The sequence below is a fragment of the Pelodiscus sinensis genome, chromosome 1, assembly GCF_052426305.1.
Source record: "Pelodiscus sinensis isolate ZL-2025 chromosome 1, ASM5242630v1, whole genome shotgun sequence".
Classification (NCBI taxonomy): Eukaryota; Metazoa; Chordata; order Testudines; family Trionychidae; genus Pelodiscus; species Pelodiscus sinensis.
This window is the reverse complement of record NC_143052.1, coordinates 59,774,741-59,791,673: the sequence shown is the minus strand read 5'-3', so window position 1 is coordinate 59,791,673 and position 16,933 is coordinate 59,774,741. Positions and strand designations below refer to the sequence as shown.

At 46.4% G+C, this 16,933-nt stretch overlaps 1 protein-coding gene across 4 annotated transcripts in view; it reads right to left on the bottom strand.

Annotated features, from left to right (window-relative positions):
* The window catches only part of SLC16A7 (solute carrier family 16 member 7), a 141,783-nt gene that overhangs the window by 7,915 nt on the left and 116,935 nt on the right, over window positions 1–16,933 (bottom strand). For all 4 annotated transcript variants that reach the window (XM_075930713.2, XM_075930720.2, XM_089779579.1 and 1 more), the window contains 2 exons: window positions 8,418–8,561; window positions 2,583–3,395 (listed from right to left, as the gene is read on the bottom strand). In XM_075930713.2, the coding sequence (XP_075786828.1) occupies window positions 2,583–3,395; window positions 8,418–8,561 (957 nt within the window). The remainder of the gene's footprint in view (window positions 1–2,582; window positions 3,396–8,417; window positions 8,562–16,933) is intronic.

Below are 16,933 nucleotides of genomic sequence, written 5' to 3'. Positions count from 1 at the left end.
TATTGAATTTAAGCACGAGTAGCCTTATTGAAGGGTTTATTAATATAATTTAAGTACGTGCTTAAATGCTTTTTTGAACAGTGGACATACTAACTAGACCTGATTGAAGCTTGGAATTTCTGATCTGAGGGAAACTGCAACATTTAAAAACAAATTTTCCATATCAGAATAAAGATGATTTTTTTTCAGTAGCCTGCTAAATGAGGAATAAAATAAAATAGTTGAATACTTTAACATTACATTAATATTAGACTTAATATTGATACTGATTTCAAAAATGCTTGAGGGGACTGGATTTTATTAGTCATAGACCAAGTTCCTCCACTAGGTGGCATGCCAAGTGCCTGTGTTAGAGGAATCTGTGTGTTTCAACATCAGTGAGCATAAGATGAGATCAGATTCATTTGGAATTACCTGATAATTGTGAAATATTAATGTTAGTAAAATAAAAAATGAGATAGCATCATTCAAATTTGCATTAAGAGATAAGTTCAACAAATGTTATTTCAGTACAAATCATAGTCTGAGTCCTGGAAATATTTAGGGTGCGTCGACACTGCACTGTTACTTTGAGATAACTATCATTATTTAGAAATAACAACGTGAGCATCTACACAGCCATTCCATTATTTCAAAATAATTTTGAAATAGTGGACAGCTTATTCCAAAACCTGTAAACCTCATTCTACGAGGAACAATGCCTATTTCCAAAATAGCTATTTTGAAATAAGGCGTGTGTAGAGGCTCCACAGCTTCTGTTTTGAAATATCACCTCACCAGGGCCATTCTAAGTTATTCCTTCCCAGTGTCTCCTGGGGCTGTAAATGGAGATAGCATGTCTACATTAGGGAAGCCTGCCTGACTCATTTTGAGGTTTTTCTGCAGTTTAGATGTGTTATTTTGAAATAAACTATTTTGGAATAATTATTCCGGAAGGCTGTGTCTAGACTGGCCAGTTTTTCTGGAAAATCAGCTGCTTTTCCGGAAAAACTTGCCCACTGTCTACAGTGGCCGCTTGAATTTCCGCAAAAGCACTGACTTTCTACTGTAAGAAATCAGTGCTTTTTGCGGAAATACTATGCTGCTCCCATTCAGGCAAAAGTCCCTTTTGCGCAAAACTTTTGCACAAAAGGGCCAGTGTAGACAGCTGAGATTTGTTTTGCGCAAAAAAGCCCCCATCGCGAAAATGGCAATCGGGGCTTTTTTTGCACAAAAGTGCATCTAGATTGGCCACGGACGCTTTTCCGCAAAAAGTGCTTTTGCGGAAAAGCGTCTGTGCCAATCTAGATGCTCTTCCAAAAATGCTTTTAACGGAAAACTTTTCCGTTAAAAGCATTTCCGGAAAATCATGCCAGTCTAGACATAGTTTATTTTGAAATAAGCATGCAGTGTACCCCACGTGAGCAGTCCCTATGACTTCAGTAATTGTACTTTCACTTCAGTTTGTAACTGCTCGCAGCATTAGGATCTACACTGATAATTCAGACTTACAAAATGTAATATTGTTTAGTTCAATTGTATATATTTGTATATATTTAGTTCAAATTAATATTTGGTCTGTGAGTTTACAATTGGATTTGAGCACCCAATCCCCTTAATAACATCTTTTGAAAATTCCATCTCTATATTATAATTCTGAAAGTGATTAGTATACGAAAATCTTTTTTTTAATGAAGACCAATACTCCGCTTAGTACTCTGAGGTCAGCATCTATCAAGGCCCTTTTGCGCATGAACCTTTGTCTACACTACAAAGTTTTTGTGGCAAAGAGTATGCTAATGACAGACTCATTAGCGTGAGTCACGATGTCATTAGCATAAGGATCTTGCACACAAGGAGGTTTTTGTGTAAAACAGAAGCAGCTACACTGCTTCTTTTTGCGCAAAAACCTCTTGCTCAAAAAGCATCGGCAGAAAATATGCTAATGACATCGCGACTAATGCTTTCACTTTCGAAAGAAGATATGCAAATTTGGTGTGAATTTGCATATCTTCTTCCGAGCACTTTTTCAAAAGAGGTTCTTTTGAAAAAGAAAGTAGTCTAGATGCGATTCTTTCAAGAGAAAAAAAACTTTCAAAAAAACCGTTCTTCCTAAAAAACACGAGATTTACACGGTTCTTTCGAAAAAGGGTTTTTTTTTTCAAAAGAACTGCATCTCAATTACTTTCTTTTTCAAAAGAAGCATGAATTTGCATATCTTCTTTTGAAAGTGAAAGCAAGTCTCGACATGCCCTAGTAAAGCGCTTGAAAAAAAGGACTGGTAGGCTAGCTCTGAAAGCAAATATTTCTTATCATAGCTTGCCTATGTCTGAGTTTCTAACTATTTAGCTATATACCTATGATATGCACCATGCATACTACCTACCATGAATGCCTAAGCAATATAATCTAAATCTGTGAAATGCCAAAAAAGAAAAGTAATGTTGAAGACGTCAATGCAAAAGAAAAAGCAACGAATACATTATAGTTCTTGTGGCAACATAAACATGCATGTCTAATACTTTAGATTAATATTATAATAACTTCACTATTTACAGTCAGTCCAAAGTCATCTAAAAGGAGAATAAAAAAGTAATCCTTACCTCCTAGAGGGGGGCCTATGAGAACAGGGCAGCACTCCACAACTGTGACAAGTCCCACTGCACTGGAAAACCTGGCAGCACCAACGAGATCCATCAACGATTCAAAAAGGACACTGCTAACCATTCCAAAAGCTAACCCAAAAAGTACAGCATAGGCCACCAGGCCTGTATAGTCCTCTGCCAGTGGGCACATGATATGACATATGCCATTGTACAAGACAGCAAAACTAAAGAAATATTGGATTTTGGGCCGGATATATTTGGAGTTTGCGACAAGTCCCATTGAAGGCCTAGCAAACATGTCTACAAAAGCTAGGATAGACAGCAGAAAAGCAGCTGAATATTCATCAATTCCCTTGTGTTTGGCATAAGGAGCTAAGAATACTATTGGGGCAAAGAAGCCAACAAACATAATAACATTTCCTGACAAATAAACTTGAAATCCTCTATGTTTAAAGAGAGATAAATCTAAGTATTTATTCAGGGTTTGCCAGAATGATTTCTTGTTATTTATGTGCAAGTCAGTATCTCCTGCTCCCTTCTCAACATCTTTTTTCACAGGAGGAATTTGTTTTGGTTCAACAGGTCTCATAAGTGACCCAGCCACACAGCAGTTCAGAAGAAGTCCTCCCAGAATGAGAAAGCTTCCTTTCCATCCAAATACATTAAAGAGGAATTGATTGAGAGGTGCCAGTGTGCTCAAAAACACTGGACTTCCAGCCATGGCCAGTCCATTAGCAATGGGACGCTTCTTATAGAAATATTTTCCAATCATAGTCAAGGCAGGCTGCAAGTTGAAGGCTAGGCCAAGACCTAAACAGGAAAAGAACCCATTGTTATTGTATGTAATACATTGAAAACCTTTCATGATAATCAGGCAAAATTATTCAAAAAAACCTAAAATGCCATTTAGAGATTCCCAGTGAAGATAAAAAGCTATTGGCAATGGAAAATGAAAGACCTTGAATACACCATTTTTGTATTTTACTAAGCTGTAGAATAATTCTTTCCTGGTTCATTTAACAAAAGTTATTAAATGTCACCTCATCTACAAAAGAGAGCAGATTATATTTAGAAGTATAAATCCACTGCCTTTTATCCCTGTATCTCTTTTTAAGGTTGAACATGTATTCAAAGTCTGAGAGGGGTAGCCGTGTTCATCTGTAACTTTAAAAACAATCAGTAGTCCCTTGGCACCTTAGGGCATGTCTACACTCGGGAGTTATTTCGAAATAACTTCCCTTAATTCGAAATAACACGGTGCGTGTCCACACAGCAAGCCCTTTATATCAAAATTATTTCAGAATAACGGGCTTGTTATTTCCAAATAATAACCTCTGCTTGTGATGAAGAATAACGTTTATTTCAAAATTGTTATTTCAAAATATTGTTAGTGTGGACACTCAGTTACTGTTATTTCAAAATATTTGGCCTCCAGAGGCCTCTCACAGCTGCACTTGTGGTCACTCTGGCCACACTCCTGAAAACTCCAATGCTCCCATTCTCCTGAAATCTTTAGAGCTTCAGGCAGGAGGGAAAGGGCTTGTGGCATCAGGACAGCATTGCTAGCCTCGTGCCACACAGCAGCTTGTCTGTGAGCCATGGCAGATACCAGTGCTCCCTGCGAGGCCCCCCTGGTTGCCAGCATGTCTGTAGCCACCTCTGAAGCCGCTGTCCGGGGCAAAAGAGGGCACGGGCCTGGACTGATTTGGAGATCCTGGATCTCATCGAGATCTGGGGTGAGGAGATAAACATCCAGGATCTCTGCACCAGCAAGCAAAATGCAGATGCGTACAGTTGGATGGCTGCCAGAATGGACCAGGTATGGATGAATATTAAAGAACTACAGCAGTTCTAAACAAAGGCCAGGGAGGAAAGTTCCCACTCTGGGGTGGCACCACAGACCTGCCGCTTTTACGAGCAAAAAGATGCCCTCCTGAGAGGAGGGACAGTCACTTCCCCCCAACATTGTCAACTTCAGCCAAAATGCACCCATCGTCATTGGTTCAGAGATTTGGGCTAGGCTTCATGCACAGTGTCTCCTGGGATAACTGCCCTTGTCACTTTTCTTCACAGCTGGCCCAGCTGCAAGGGTGATGTGTCCACCACCTCCCACACCATCTTCTCGATTCCGTGAAAGCTGAAGGTGAAGGTGACCCCATGAGCACGTGGTGTGGAACTTTGAGGAAAACGCCAGGAGTTCCAGGCTGACTGGGAACTGAGGCAGACAATGTGGAAACAGTCGTCATGCCATCATTAGGCCATGAGCTCCTTAGGCATCACCATCATGGAGCTCATGGTCATGGCTAAGGACCGGTCCACCAGTCACTCCCTCCACCTGCCCCCTCCAACTCTCAGCACCTGCTCCTGCCCCCCAACTCTCATCACCCACTCCCACCCCGCAACTCCCTGCACCCGCACTCCCACCTCCAAGCCTACACATCCCCAACTCCCAGCAATTGCATCTCTCCCTGTACCTGCCCCCATGCCTCACATAGGCTGCGGAGGCCCACAAACATGTGACGATGCAGCCTCCTAGGCAGCTGTAGCCTCACAAAGGTGCCAGTCCCAATCCCATCCCTTAGGGGGAGGAGGAAATTTCTCACCCTTTCCCCATTCCAGGTTCTTTCCCCAGTCCCTCCCCTGTTGTATATTCACCAAATTAAAAATTATAGTTGTGTTTCCAAACAAACAAGGCTTTATTATTTGGTTTTCAGGGAAGTGTGAGAAGGGAGGGTAAGGGAAGGGAGGGGTGGGAGAGGTAAGGTACATAGAGGCAATGAGGAGGCCCCTTGTGGGGCGGCTCAGAGGGGAGTCTCACAGCTGGCTTTGGCTGAAACTCTTCCTCCCAGATTCCCAGATGAGCACAGACTCCTAATGAGCTTGCCGAACAGCAATGGTGCTCAGCTGCTCAAAAGCCCTGGCCAAGCACACAGACTCAGCTCCCTCCCCGCCCCAGGCAGGAAAGTCTCTCCCTTATTTCACAAAGGTTGTGGGGCACACAGCAGACTGCCACCACATGGGGGATGTTTCAGTCACTGAGGTCCAGGTGGGTGAGGAGACTGTGCAACCTCCCCTTTAGATGGCAAAAGTCACCCTCCAAAATTATGCAGCACCTACTGAGCTTGGTGTTGATGGTCTCTTTAATGGGGTTCAGCTTGCCCATGTAGGGCTTCATCAGCCAGGGAAGCAAGGATTAGGCTGCATCACCCAGGATGCACATGGAGAGGTCCACCTTCCTGACCGTGATGGTGCAGTTGGGGAGAAAAGTGGCAGCATGCACTCTGTAGAAGAGGCTCAAGTTCCTGAAGATGCAGGTATTATGCGCCTTCCCTAATCTCCTGATGTAAATGTCTGTGAACCAGCTTCTGTGGTCCACGAGGACCTGCAGCATGATAGAAAAGTACCCCTTCCTATTTATATATTCAGAGGCATGTTGATCGAGGGCCAGGATGGAGATGTGGGTGCCATTAATGCCTTTATAGCAGTTGGGGAAGCCCATGGCAGCAAAACCAGTGACGATGGGGTCAACGTTGACCAGGGTGATGCACTTCCACAGCAGGATGGCATTGATGGCTTTCACCATCTATAGAACCATAGAAACATAGACTCATTGGGTTGCAAGAGCCCTTGGGAGGTCACCAAATCTAACCCCCTTCCCAAAGCAGTGACAACCCCAACTAAACCATCCCCTGTAGGGCTTTGTCAACCAGGACTGAAAAACCTCTAGGGATGGAGATTCCACCACTTCCCTAGGTAACACATTCCAGTACTTTACCACTCTCCTAGTAAAATAGTGAAATAGTCAAACCTGCATGAGCACAGCCCTGACAGTTGATCTTCCCATGCCAAACTGGTTCTCGGTAGCTGTCCAGTTTGACGGAGTGGTAGCTGTCCAGCATGGTGAGCTTCAAAAGTGTAATAGTGACATACTTTTGGATGGCAATGGTGGGTCTCATCCAGGTGTCCCATTGCTGGAGGACAGGGGCAAGCCACTCACAGAGGTCCAGGAATGTGGCCTTTCGCATGTGGAAGTTCTGGAGCCACTGCTGGTTGTCCCATCGCTATAGGACAATGCAGTCCCACCAGTCAGAACTGGTCTCCCGCTGCCAGAATCTGTGTTAAATGGCACTTAGGGGAAGATGGAAGGGAGAGTGGTGCATGAGGAGGAACACCAGAGCTAGGGTGAAGAGGTCCCCCGGTCCATACTGGTCATCGTCCTCCTGCAGCACCGCATGGGCAGTTTGTGTGAACTGTGCCATGAGGCACAGCAGGAGGCCCAAGAGCTGGTGACTGCTTTGCAGAAGTTCTGGCTCCATGATGAAAGTGATGTGGCATCCACAAGGGCAACCAGAGCATGTGGTGTGAGTTTGGTGTCCCTGGGGGGAGTAGTCAATGCAGAAGAGGAGTGTGAGATGCAGCTGAAGAGAGGAGCCCCTTAAGCATGAGTCTCAGCTAGCCTCAGGAAATGGCTACAGGAAGTGACTGCTCTCCTGATGTCCTCCCCGGACTGCTTCCAGAGGGGCTTTAAATGTGATTCACGCTCCAATCAGTGTGGGCATGCTATTTCAATATTAATCTGCACTTTCTCAATGGTGCCTTGTTGTGTGGGTACGCTATTTCAAAATAGTTATTTCAGGAGTTATTATTTTAAAATAATTTCCCAGTGTAGACATAGCCTTAGAAACTAACATATATATAGTATCATGAACTTTCATGGTGCCCGCTTCTTCAGATGAGCTTGAGACATGTATCCGAAGTAAGGTGTAAAATTATTTTAAAATAATGATTTTGTAAGAAATACTGTCCCACAGCCACAACTGGTAGTGGAATCACTGGTTAACTGGAAACTCTATTTGGGTTGGAAAAGGGCAGTGCGGGAGGAGGTGCATAGCCGTAGCTCCTTGAACAGCAATGCATAAGTGTGTAGCAGAGCGGGGCAGGTGTGCAGTCAGAGGATCCACTTGATGACCTTTTCCTGAGATGGAGATACACGGGAGCTGCAGAGCTTTACAAGCAATGCGCCTTCTATGAGGTCTAAGAGGAAGAATTCATTCCCTTTTCTTCCATAAGCAGCTCACTCCTTCTGCCAGGTAGTGGCTCTCTGGGCTTGGCTCTAAAAAAGTAGGGATGTGAGCTCTTAAATAAAATAAAACAAACAAGAAACCCACGACATTCAGTAAGAAAGGGTTCTTTCAAAATGATTAACTTCTACTCAAGTCAATTACAGATAAACAGAAGCTTTGTTGCAGTGACAGAATAAGATGTCAATTATGTATTCCACGCTTCTTTGTTTATTCTAAAGAGATGCTTTTAAAAAATTAGAATCCCTTTGGTGGTTGGTAATTTAATATAGGCACCTTATTATCACGTTAATTCCCTCCTTTTGATCACTTCCAGAGCTTTGGTGGATTAGCAATTGTACTTTTATTCTGAGGCCAGCTGGGCCCTGTCCAGCATACTCTGAGCTGGGTATGAATATATTTTTGTGAGCTTATAGAAGCTTAGTATTAGAGTTTGCATATTTACTAGACCTCTAGTTGTCTTGCTGTTTTATTCAAAGTATGGGATGTCTGAAGGTTTTAAAAAAAATCAATGAAAAATCCAATACAAATGACTCTCATAAGTGCAGTCATGAGTCAGTCAATTCCTGTATTGTAATTATAGTGCAGTACAGGATGTCACGTACATAGGGCATTTATTGAACAAAATAATCAGAGGTGCATGAAATATCCTGGGCAGTAATTTAATATCCTAAAAATCAATTTAAAGGTGCACAGTTCAGGATAGGAGAAATTAACTGGATGAGTTACCATTTTTGAACCTGTCACTTACCTCCAACCATTCCTACACATATGTATAGCTCCAGGACGCTGTTGCAGAAAGAGGAAGCAATCATTCCAAATGAACACAATATACCTCCTGCTATCATCACTGGCCGACTACCATATTTGTTCACCAAGACACTGCTTATGGGACCTATGGACAGGAAAAGGATAAATTATCCATCATGTAGTAATAAATATATTTGCAGTTGGGTGTTTTCAGTGAGTACTGTGGAAGAAAACAAGCCTTCACTCTGCATTGTTTTTAAGCAACAAGTAGCTAGAGGCAGTTTATTCGAGCAATATTGCAAGGGAAGATATCTATAAGCGGATCTTCAAATACAAAACAATTAAAAGCTAATATATATACCTTTCTATTACATATAACATTAAACAATTACTTCCCTGCCTACTCAGTTCCCATCGGACACTGTCTAATCTCAAGGCTCTCACTGAGGTAAGCATTCTACTCTAATCAATATGGGTACGTCTACACTACAGCGCTAGTTCGAACTAACTTAGTTCGAATTAGTTAATTCGAACTAAGCTAGTTCGAACTAACGCATCTAGAACTAAAAACTAGTTCGAACTAGCGTTTTGCTAGTTCGAACTAGTAAGTCCACATTGAGTGGACTCTGAACAGGGCTTAATGATGGCCGGAAGCAGTGCCGGCAGGGCATAAAAGGAGGACTTAGAGCATGGAGATGCTGTCTCAGGCTAGCCGAGGGCTGCGCTTAAAGGGTCCCGACCCCCACCCCGGACACACAGTTCTAAGGGGTGCCCCGCTTGCAAAGAAGTTCTGGCTTGGAGTGCCCTGAGTGCCCACACTGGGCACATCACAGCACTCGGCCATCAGCCCGGCTGCACTTGCCGCAGGCTGCCATCTGGGGAGAGGGAGTAATTGGGGGGCTGCAGGAGAGCTTCCACCCCCAGAAGCCCGCAGAGCCAGCCCAGTCCTCCCCATCGGGGGCTCGTACCCCATTCCTCCCTCACCTCCTTCCACTTGCCCTTCCCTAGCCCCCCTTCTTATTGATGTACAAAATAAAGATAACGTTTCTTCCAACATTGACTCTGTCTTTATTGAACAAAACTGGGGGAGACTGGGAAAAGGAGGTGGGAGAGGGGAAGAGAAAGGCTGGGAGAGGGGAGGGCAACTAACATGATCAGGGGTTGGGAACAGGTCCCAGATGAAGAGAGGCTACAGAGACTGGGACTGTTCAGCTTAGAAAAGAGGAGACGGAGGGGGGACAGGATAGAGGTCTCTAAAAGCAGGGGTTGGGTGGAGAGGGTGCATTCAGAAAAGTTCTTCCTGAGTTCCCATAAAGAAGGACTAGAGGACACCAAAGGAAAGGAATGGGTAGCAGGCTTGAAACTAGTAAGAGAAAGTTGTTGTTCTTGACAAAGCAAATAGTTAACCTGTGGAACTCCTTGCTGCAGGAGGCTGTGAAGGCTACAACTAGAACAGAGTTTAAAGGGAAGTGAGATAAAGTCATGGAGGTTGGGTCCATGGAGTCCTATTAGCCAGAGGGTAGGAGTGGTATCCCTGCCCAAAGTTTGTGGAAGGCTGGAGAGGGATGGCACGAGACAAATGGCTTGGTCATTGTCTTCGGTCCATCCCCTCCAGGGTCCCTAGGGTTGGCCGCTGTTGGCAGACAGGCTACTGGGCTAGATGGACCTTTGGTCTGACCCAGTACGGCCATTGTAAGCTCAGGGCTCAGTGTCGGGGGTCTCAGTGGACCCCCTTGATTTTCATGCACACCTGGTCCTGGGTGGCCAGGCTGGCAGCTCTCCTGCCCTAGACGGCCACTTTCCTGTGCCTAGTGCGGAGATCGTGGACGAGGTCCACGATGTCCGCACTAGCCCAGGAAGGTGCCCGCCTCTTGCGGTCCAGGGCAAGCTCCTGGGAGCCGCCAGCCTGGTCCCGGCAAGAGGGGGTGGGCTGGGGGGCATCGGGTGGGTGGCTCTGTGCCGTGCCAGGTGCAGGGTCTGCTAGCTGGGTGCTGGCAGGCTTGCACCTGGCACGGGCACCGTAGCCAGCCCGTGCCCCTTTAAGGGGTCCGGGGCCGGGAGGGGGGCATAGAGTTTCCCTGGTGTTGGCCAGAGTGGCCACCAGGGAAACCTGGGGAGGGCTAGCCTCCCACTAGTTCGAACTAAAGGGCTACACAGCCCTTAGTTCGAACTAGCTAGTTCGAACTAGGCGTTAGTCCTCGTAAAATGAGGTTTACCTAGTTCGAACTAAGCGCTCCGCTAGTTCGATTCAAATTCGAACTAGCGGAGCGCTAGTGTAGCGCATAGGAAAGTTAGTTCGAACTAACGTCCGTTAGTTCGAACTAACTTTCTAGTGTAGACATACCCTATGGGAGAGACAGAAAGGCGAACACAGCATCTCTTCTGGCTCTCGCGTTAGCAGGAGTCAGAGTGACCTAGACTCTTGCTCTGCTACTGACAAATTTGGAAATGGTCACCCAAATCCCCTTTTCCTTAGTCCTGCTTCTACAGTACAAATCCTTCCCTGTGAGTCTGACCACACAAGAACTTACACAGTAGAAATCAAAAGGATACTCACTTCAAGGATGCATTTGCAGAGACTGGCCTTATGTAATAACCTATAGACATGGAAGTCCATTAAAGGATGTAGACATAAGTGAAGCAAGCTTGTTAATCATAGTTCTCAAAGACAACAATGGGCCTAGTCAATGGAAGTTATGGGTATGCAAGAAATGCAGGATTAGGCCCACTGTCTGAGAAGCATGGAATTGAGAAATCAAACTCAGAGATTTAAACAGATCTTGCACTGTGGTCTGATGCTTACTGAATTTATGTTCTCATGAAATCTCCAAAAAGAACACCATTTTGCCAACCTGGAAAGAATCACTGTGGCACTCTGTATCTCTATATCAAAACTATAGTTAACAGAGTGGAAGAGATTTGTAAAAGAGTTTGATTACAACAGCTTTTGATAGAAAGAAAGATCTTTCTGAACTCCCAGTAATCACTCTGTTAACTAGGACAACATACTTAATTATGCCAGTGAGGTTACTCACTTGCTTAACACGTTAAAATGGGTCATATATAACTGATTTATAAACTATATGGCTACAGACCTGGTTTTTAGTTTCAAATGTTATTTATTCCAGTGTAATTTTGTCCATACCAAACAAAGAATCAGTATGCAATCTGTCATGATGTGCTCTGTATGTTCTTTAAAGACTCACAACAGAAATACATGGTGTTAAAAATCAAGATAAAGAAGTTACCAGAGCTGCTTTAGGAAGCATGCACTACACCTGATTATGACCCTGACCAATATTAACAGTTTTTCTTCTGTAAGCATTATATTAATTGAATTTAAAAACCAAGTGAGAAAATAGAAAAAATGCAAATATTTAAAATGGTAACAAAAGTGTCACTAGATATAAAATGAAATGCTAAGCATTATATTTAGGTTTACTGCAAATCATTCTGGTTCCAACTGTGTATTGGTTGCTGTATATATTTCCTATAATAAACACCTGAAGAAATATACATCCACATTTTTATTGACAGCCTAAATCAAGTTCTCAAAAACTAGTTACATACATTGTTTGAAGTTCATCCTAGTTTGGGTTCAGTGACAGATCTATCTTAAAACTGATACTATTGGTGATACAAATGTTTTAGGCCCATACTATTCCATCAGTATTTTCAGCATAAGTCTTCATTCACCCTGTTCGAAGTAGGTTGACCAGATAGCAAGTGTGAATAATTGGGACAGAGTGGCAGTAGTAGGCGTCTATATGAGACAAACCCCCAAATATCAGAAATGTCCCTATCAAATTGGGACATCTGGTCATGCTAGATCAGGCCTGGGCACAATATGGTCGACAGGCCGAATTCAGACCACCAAGCCACCAGATTTGGCCTGCAGACGTAGCAGGACACCCCAGATAAATTCCCCTACTTGCCCCGCAGCCTTGCACACCACTCAGAAAAGCAGCTGTGGATCCATTTCTCTTTAAAAACTGCAAGCCCTGAGGGGAGGGGGGAAGGCTTTAGGCATAACTCCCATCCCCAGCACAATCCTATTGGCCGACTTCTGGTCAGAAACTGGCCAATGGGAGCTGCCTGTTTGAATAACAGGCAGCACTCAAAGCACTGTGTCCTTCTCTCCTCTGGCTCAGTTATTTACACAAACACATGGTTGTGCAGCCTGTGCAGGCATGGGGAAGGCAGGCAGTCTGAGAAAATTTAAGCTCTGCAAGCATTTAGCTCTGCAGGCTGGTAAGTCTCCTGGCTATAGCCTGTCTTAGGCACCCCAAATCCACTCTTCCCCAACCCTCTGCCCCCCTCCTGCACCCATACCCCGTCCCAGATCTGGCAACTCAAATCATAATCCTCTTCTACGTTAGGTCACAAACCAAACCCTCACATCCCTGTCCCCTGCCCTAGGTCACAACTGCCTCCTTCACTCAAACTCCCTCCCAGATCCCACTCTCCCTCCTGCACCCCAGTCCCTTACCTCAAGCTCCCTTCTGCACCCAACTTTCATCCTAGACTGCACACCTCTGCCATTAATATCATGGAAGAGTGCAGCTCTTGACCACTTTCAGAAATCTTGGGGTGTCCCCCGCATCAAAAATTATTGCCCACTCCTGTCCTAGATGGAAGTTCAGTTTAAAAAATCAGTTTAAAAATGCAATCCTTTGTTTAATCACACTGAAGCTTGGATAATTGCCATAAGGTTTCCAGCAGAGTTTAAGAGATTTGGATAGTTTTAATTTCTGGTCAGGTCAGAAACACTTTGGGTACGTCTAGACTACATGCCTCTGGCGACATAGGCATTTAGATTAGAGTACCTGGCATAGGAAAATGAAGTGTAAATTTAAATAATCGCCGCTTCATTTAAGTTTAAATGGCTGCCGTGCTGAGCCGATCAGCTGTTTGTCGGCTCAGCACGGTAGTCTGGACACTCCACGGTTGACAAAGGCATTTGTCCCCCTATGCCGGGGCAGTCTGGACGCGCTGGTGCCTCCTTGCATGTGGGCATTGGTTAACCTCCCAGGTATGCCTCATCCCAGGAACGCGGCAGTGAAACATTCGTATAGGGTCTTAATTAACGTTTAACTGCCGTGTGTAGCCATGTGGCAATGAGTTCAGGCTAGTGACATTTCAAAATGGCGACCGGACGGGAACATGCAAATAAAGCCCAGGATATTTAAATCCTGGGCTTCATTTGCAACTCCAGTCACCTCATTTGCCTACCTAACTCGAATTAACAAGCTAATGTAGACATACCTTGGGAGACTACCCAGCCCCGACAACAAAGAAACAAGTTCAGCAGTTCCTAGGTTTAACCGGGTATTATTGTCAATTTGTGCCAGGGTTCGCAACAATAGCAGCCCACCTCTCAGACCTAGTGAAGAAGACAAGGCCCAATAAGGTCTAGTGGTCACCTCGGTGTGAAGACGCGTTTCTAGAACTGAAAGAGCGATTGAGCCATCCTCCTGCCTTAGTGCAACCAGATTTTTCTAAACCTTTTATGCCTCAGGGACAGGTGTGGGAGCGGTATTATCCCAAAAGGTGGAGGGGGCCAAACATCCTGTCCTCCACATAAGCTGGAAACTTTTGCCTAGCGAACAGAATTACGCTACGATCGAGAAAGAGGCCCTGGCAGTAAAATGGGCAATTGACTCACTAAGGGTATGTCTACACTACAGCGCTAGTTCGAACTAACTTAGTTCGAATTAGTTAATTCGAACTAAGCTAGTTCGAACTAACGCGTCTAGAACTAAAAACTAGTTCGAACTAGCGTTTTGCTAGTTCGAACTAGTAAGTCCACATTGAGTGGACTCTGAACAGGGCTTAAGGATGGCCGGAAGCAGTGCCGGCAGGGCATAAAAGGAGGACTTAGAGCATGGAGATGCTGTCTCAGGCTAGCCGAGGGCTGCGCTTAAAGGGTCCCGACCCCCACCCCGGACACACAGTTCTAAGGGGTGCCCCGCTTGCAAAGAAGTTCTGGCTTGGAGTGCCCTGAGTGCCCACACTGGGCACATCACACCACTCGGCCATCAGCCCGGCTGCACTTGCCGCAGGCTGCCATCTGGGGAGAGGGAGTAATTGGGGGGCTGCAGGAGAGCTTCCACCCCCAGAAGCCCGCAGAGCCAGCCCAGTCCTCCCCATCGGGGGCTCGTACCCCATTCCTCCCTCACCTCCTTCCACTTACCCTTCCTTAGCCCCCCTTCTTATTGATGTACAAAATAAAGATAACGTTTCTTCCAACATTGACTCTGTCTTTATTGAAAAAAAACTGGGGGAGACTGGGAAAAGGAGGTGGGAGAGGGGAAGAGAAAGGCTGGGAGAGGGGAGGGCAACTAACATGATCAGGGGTTGGGAACAGGTCCCATATGAAGAGAGGCTACAGAGACTGGGACTTCTCAGCTTAGAAAAGAGGAGACGGAGGGGGGACAGGATAGAGGGCTCTAAAAGCAGGAGTTGGGTGGAGAGGGTGCATACAGAAAAGCTCTTCATTAGTTCCCATAAAGAAGGACTAGAGGACACCAAAGGAAAGGAATGGGTAGCAGGCTTGAAACTAGTAAGAGAAAGTTGTTGTTCTTGACAAAGCAAATAGTTAACCTGTGGAACTCCTTGCTGCAGGAGGCTGTGAAGGCTACAACTAGAACAGAGTTTAAAGGGAAGTGAGATAAAGTCATGGAGGTTGGGTCCATGGAGTCCTATTAGCCAGAGGGTAGGAGTGGTGTCCCTGCCCAAAGTTTGTGGAAGGCTGGAGAGGGATGGCACGAGACAAATGGCTTGGTCACTGTCTTCGGTCCATCCCCTCCAGGGTCCCTAGGGTTGGCCGCTGTTGGCAGACAGGCTACTGGGCTAGATGGACCTTTGGTCTGACCCAGTACGGCCATTGTAAGCTCAGGGCTCAGGGTCGGGGGTCTCAGTGGACCCCCTTGATTTTCATGCACACCTGGTCCTGGGTGGCCAGGCTGGCAGCTCTCCTGCCCTAGACGGCCACTTTCCTGTGCCTAGTGAGGAGATCGTGGACGAGGTCCACGATGTCCGCACTAGCCCAGGAAGGTGCCCGCCTCTTGCGGTCCAGGGCAAGCTCCCGGGAGCCGCCAGCCTGGTCCCGGCAAGAGAGGGTGGGCTGGGGGGCATCGGGTGGGTGGCTCTGTGCCGTGCCAGGTGCAGGGTCTGCTAGCTGGGTGCTGGCAGGCTTGCACCTGGCACGGGCACCGTAGCCAGCCCGTGCCCCTTTAAGGGGTCCGGGGCCGGGAGGGGGGCATAGAGTTTTCCTGGTGTTGGCCAGAGTGGCCACCAGGGAAACCTGGGGAGGGCTAGCCTCTCACTAGTTCGAACTAAAGGGCTACACAGCCCTTAGTTCGAACTAGCTAGTTCGAACTAGGCGTTAGTCCTCGTAAAATGAGGTTTACCTAGTTCGAACTAAGCGCTCCGCTAGTTCGATTCAAATTCGAACTAGCGGAGCGCTAGTGTAGCGCCTATTAAAGTTAGTTTGAACTAACGTCCGTTAGTTCGAACTAACTTTGTAGTGTAGACATACCCTATGGTATTATCTTTTAGGAAATCCATTCACTCTAGAGACCAACCACACTCCATTGAGATGGATGAACTCGATGAAAGACTCCAGTCCAAGAGTGATGAGATGGTATCTTTCACTATAGCCCTACCAATTGGAGATTGCGCACCGACCAGGTAAGACACATGTGAATGCAGATTTTCTTTCCACAGACAAATGATCACAAAGACAATAGGATGAAGTGGGAACTAGGGGTGGGGGTGTGTAATGGGGACGTCTGGCACCTCGCACCAAAGCCGCACCATCCCTGGCATTATGGTGCGAAGTGGCTCTCCTGCCTCAGCCCTGGCTCTGCTGCGCATGTGCTGAGGCCGTCCAAGGCGGAGTGCAGAACGCCCTGTCCCCTCCATCAGACGCTGAGCCAGCAGGACGCTCGGAAAGTGCACCGCCAGCGTAGGGAAGGGGGAGGAGCAGCTCGCTCACATCGGCCCGACTTGGCCGCGCATACACGGTAGCAACCCGAGGCTGACTGCGGCACGCCATGCCCCCCCAGTCAGATGCTGAGCTGACAGGACACTTGAAAAGGGGCGTCACCAGCAGAGGAGGAGGAGAGCGAGAAGGGAGCTCTCCGGAGGAGAAGGGAGCTCTCTGGAGTAGAAGGGAGCAGACAGCAGACGACCGACAGAGGTAGGAAATGATGGAGCACAGTGTAGGAATGCTCGTGGGTTGGTACATTGCGGGAGGTAACCCACACCAACCGAACCAAAGGGAACGAATTTCCCCCGGTTCTTAGGGCCCTGGGTCGAGGCTCGGAGTGGGAGTGGGCCTGAGGCCCCTACTCACCTCCTCGGCCCCCGATACGCCTGATGAGCGGAGTTCCACTCAGTGGGAAGTCAAAGGTTTAAACTCCCACGGCGAGGTACGACTTGCAGAAGAGTGAATGACACTCTCCCGCCTGGGTGAGTGGGTCCCCGGTAATGCGGGGAAGGAAGCCCTAGTGG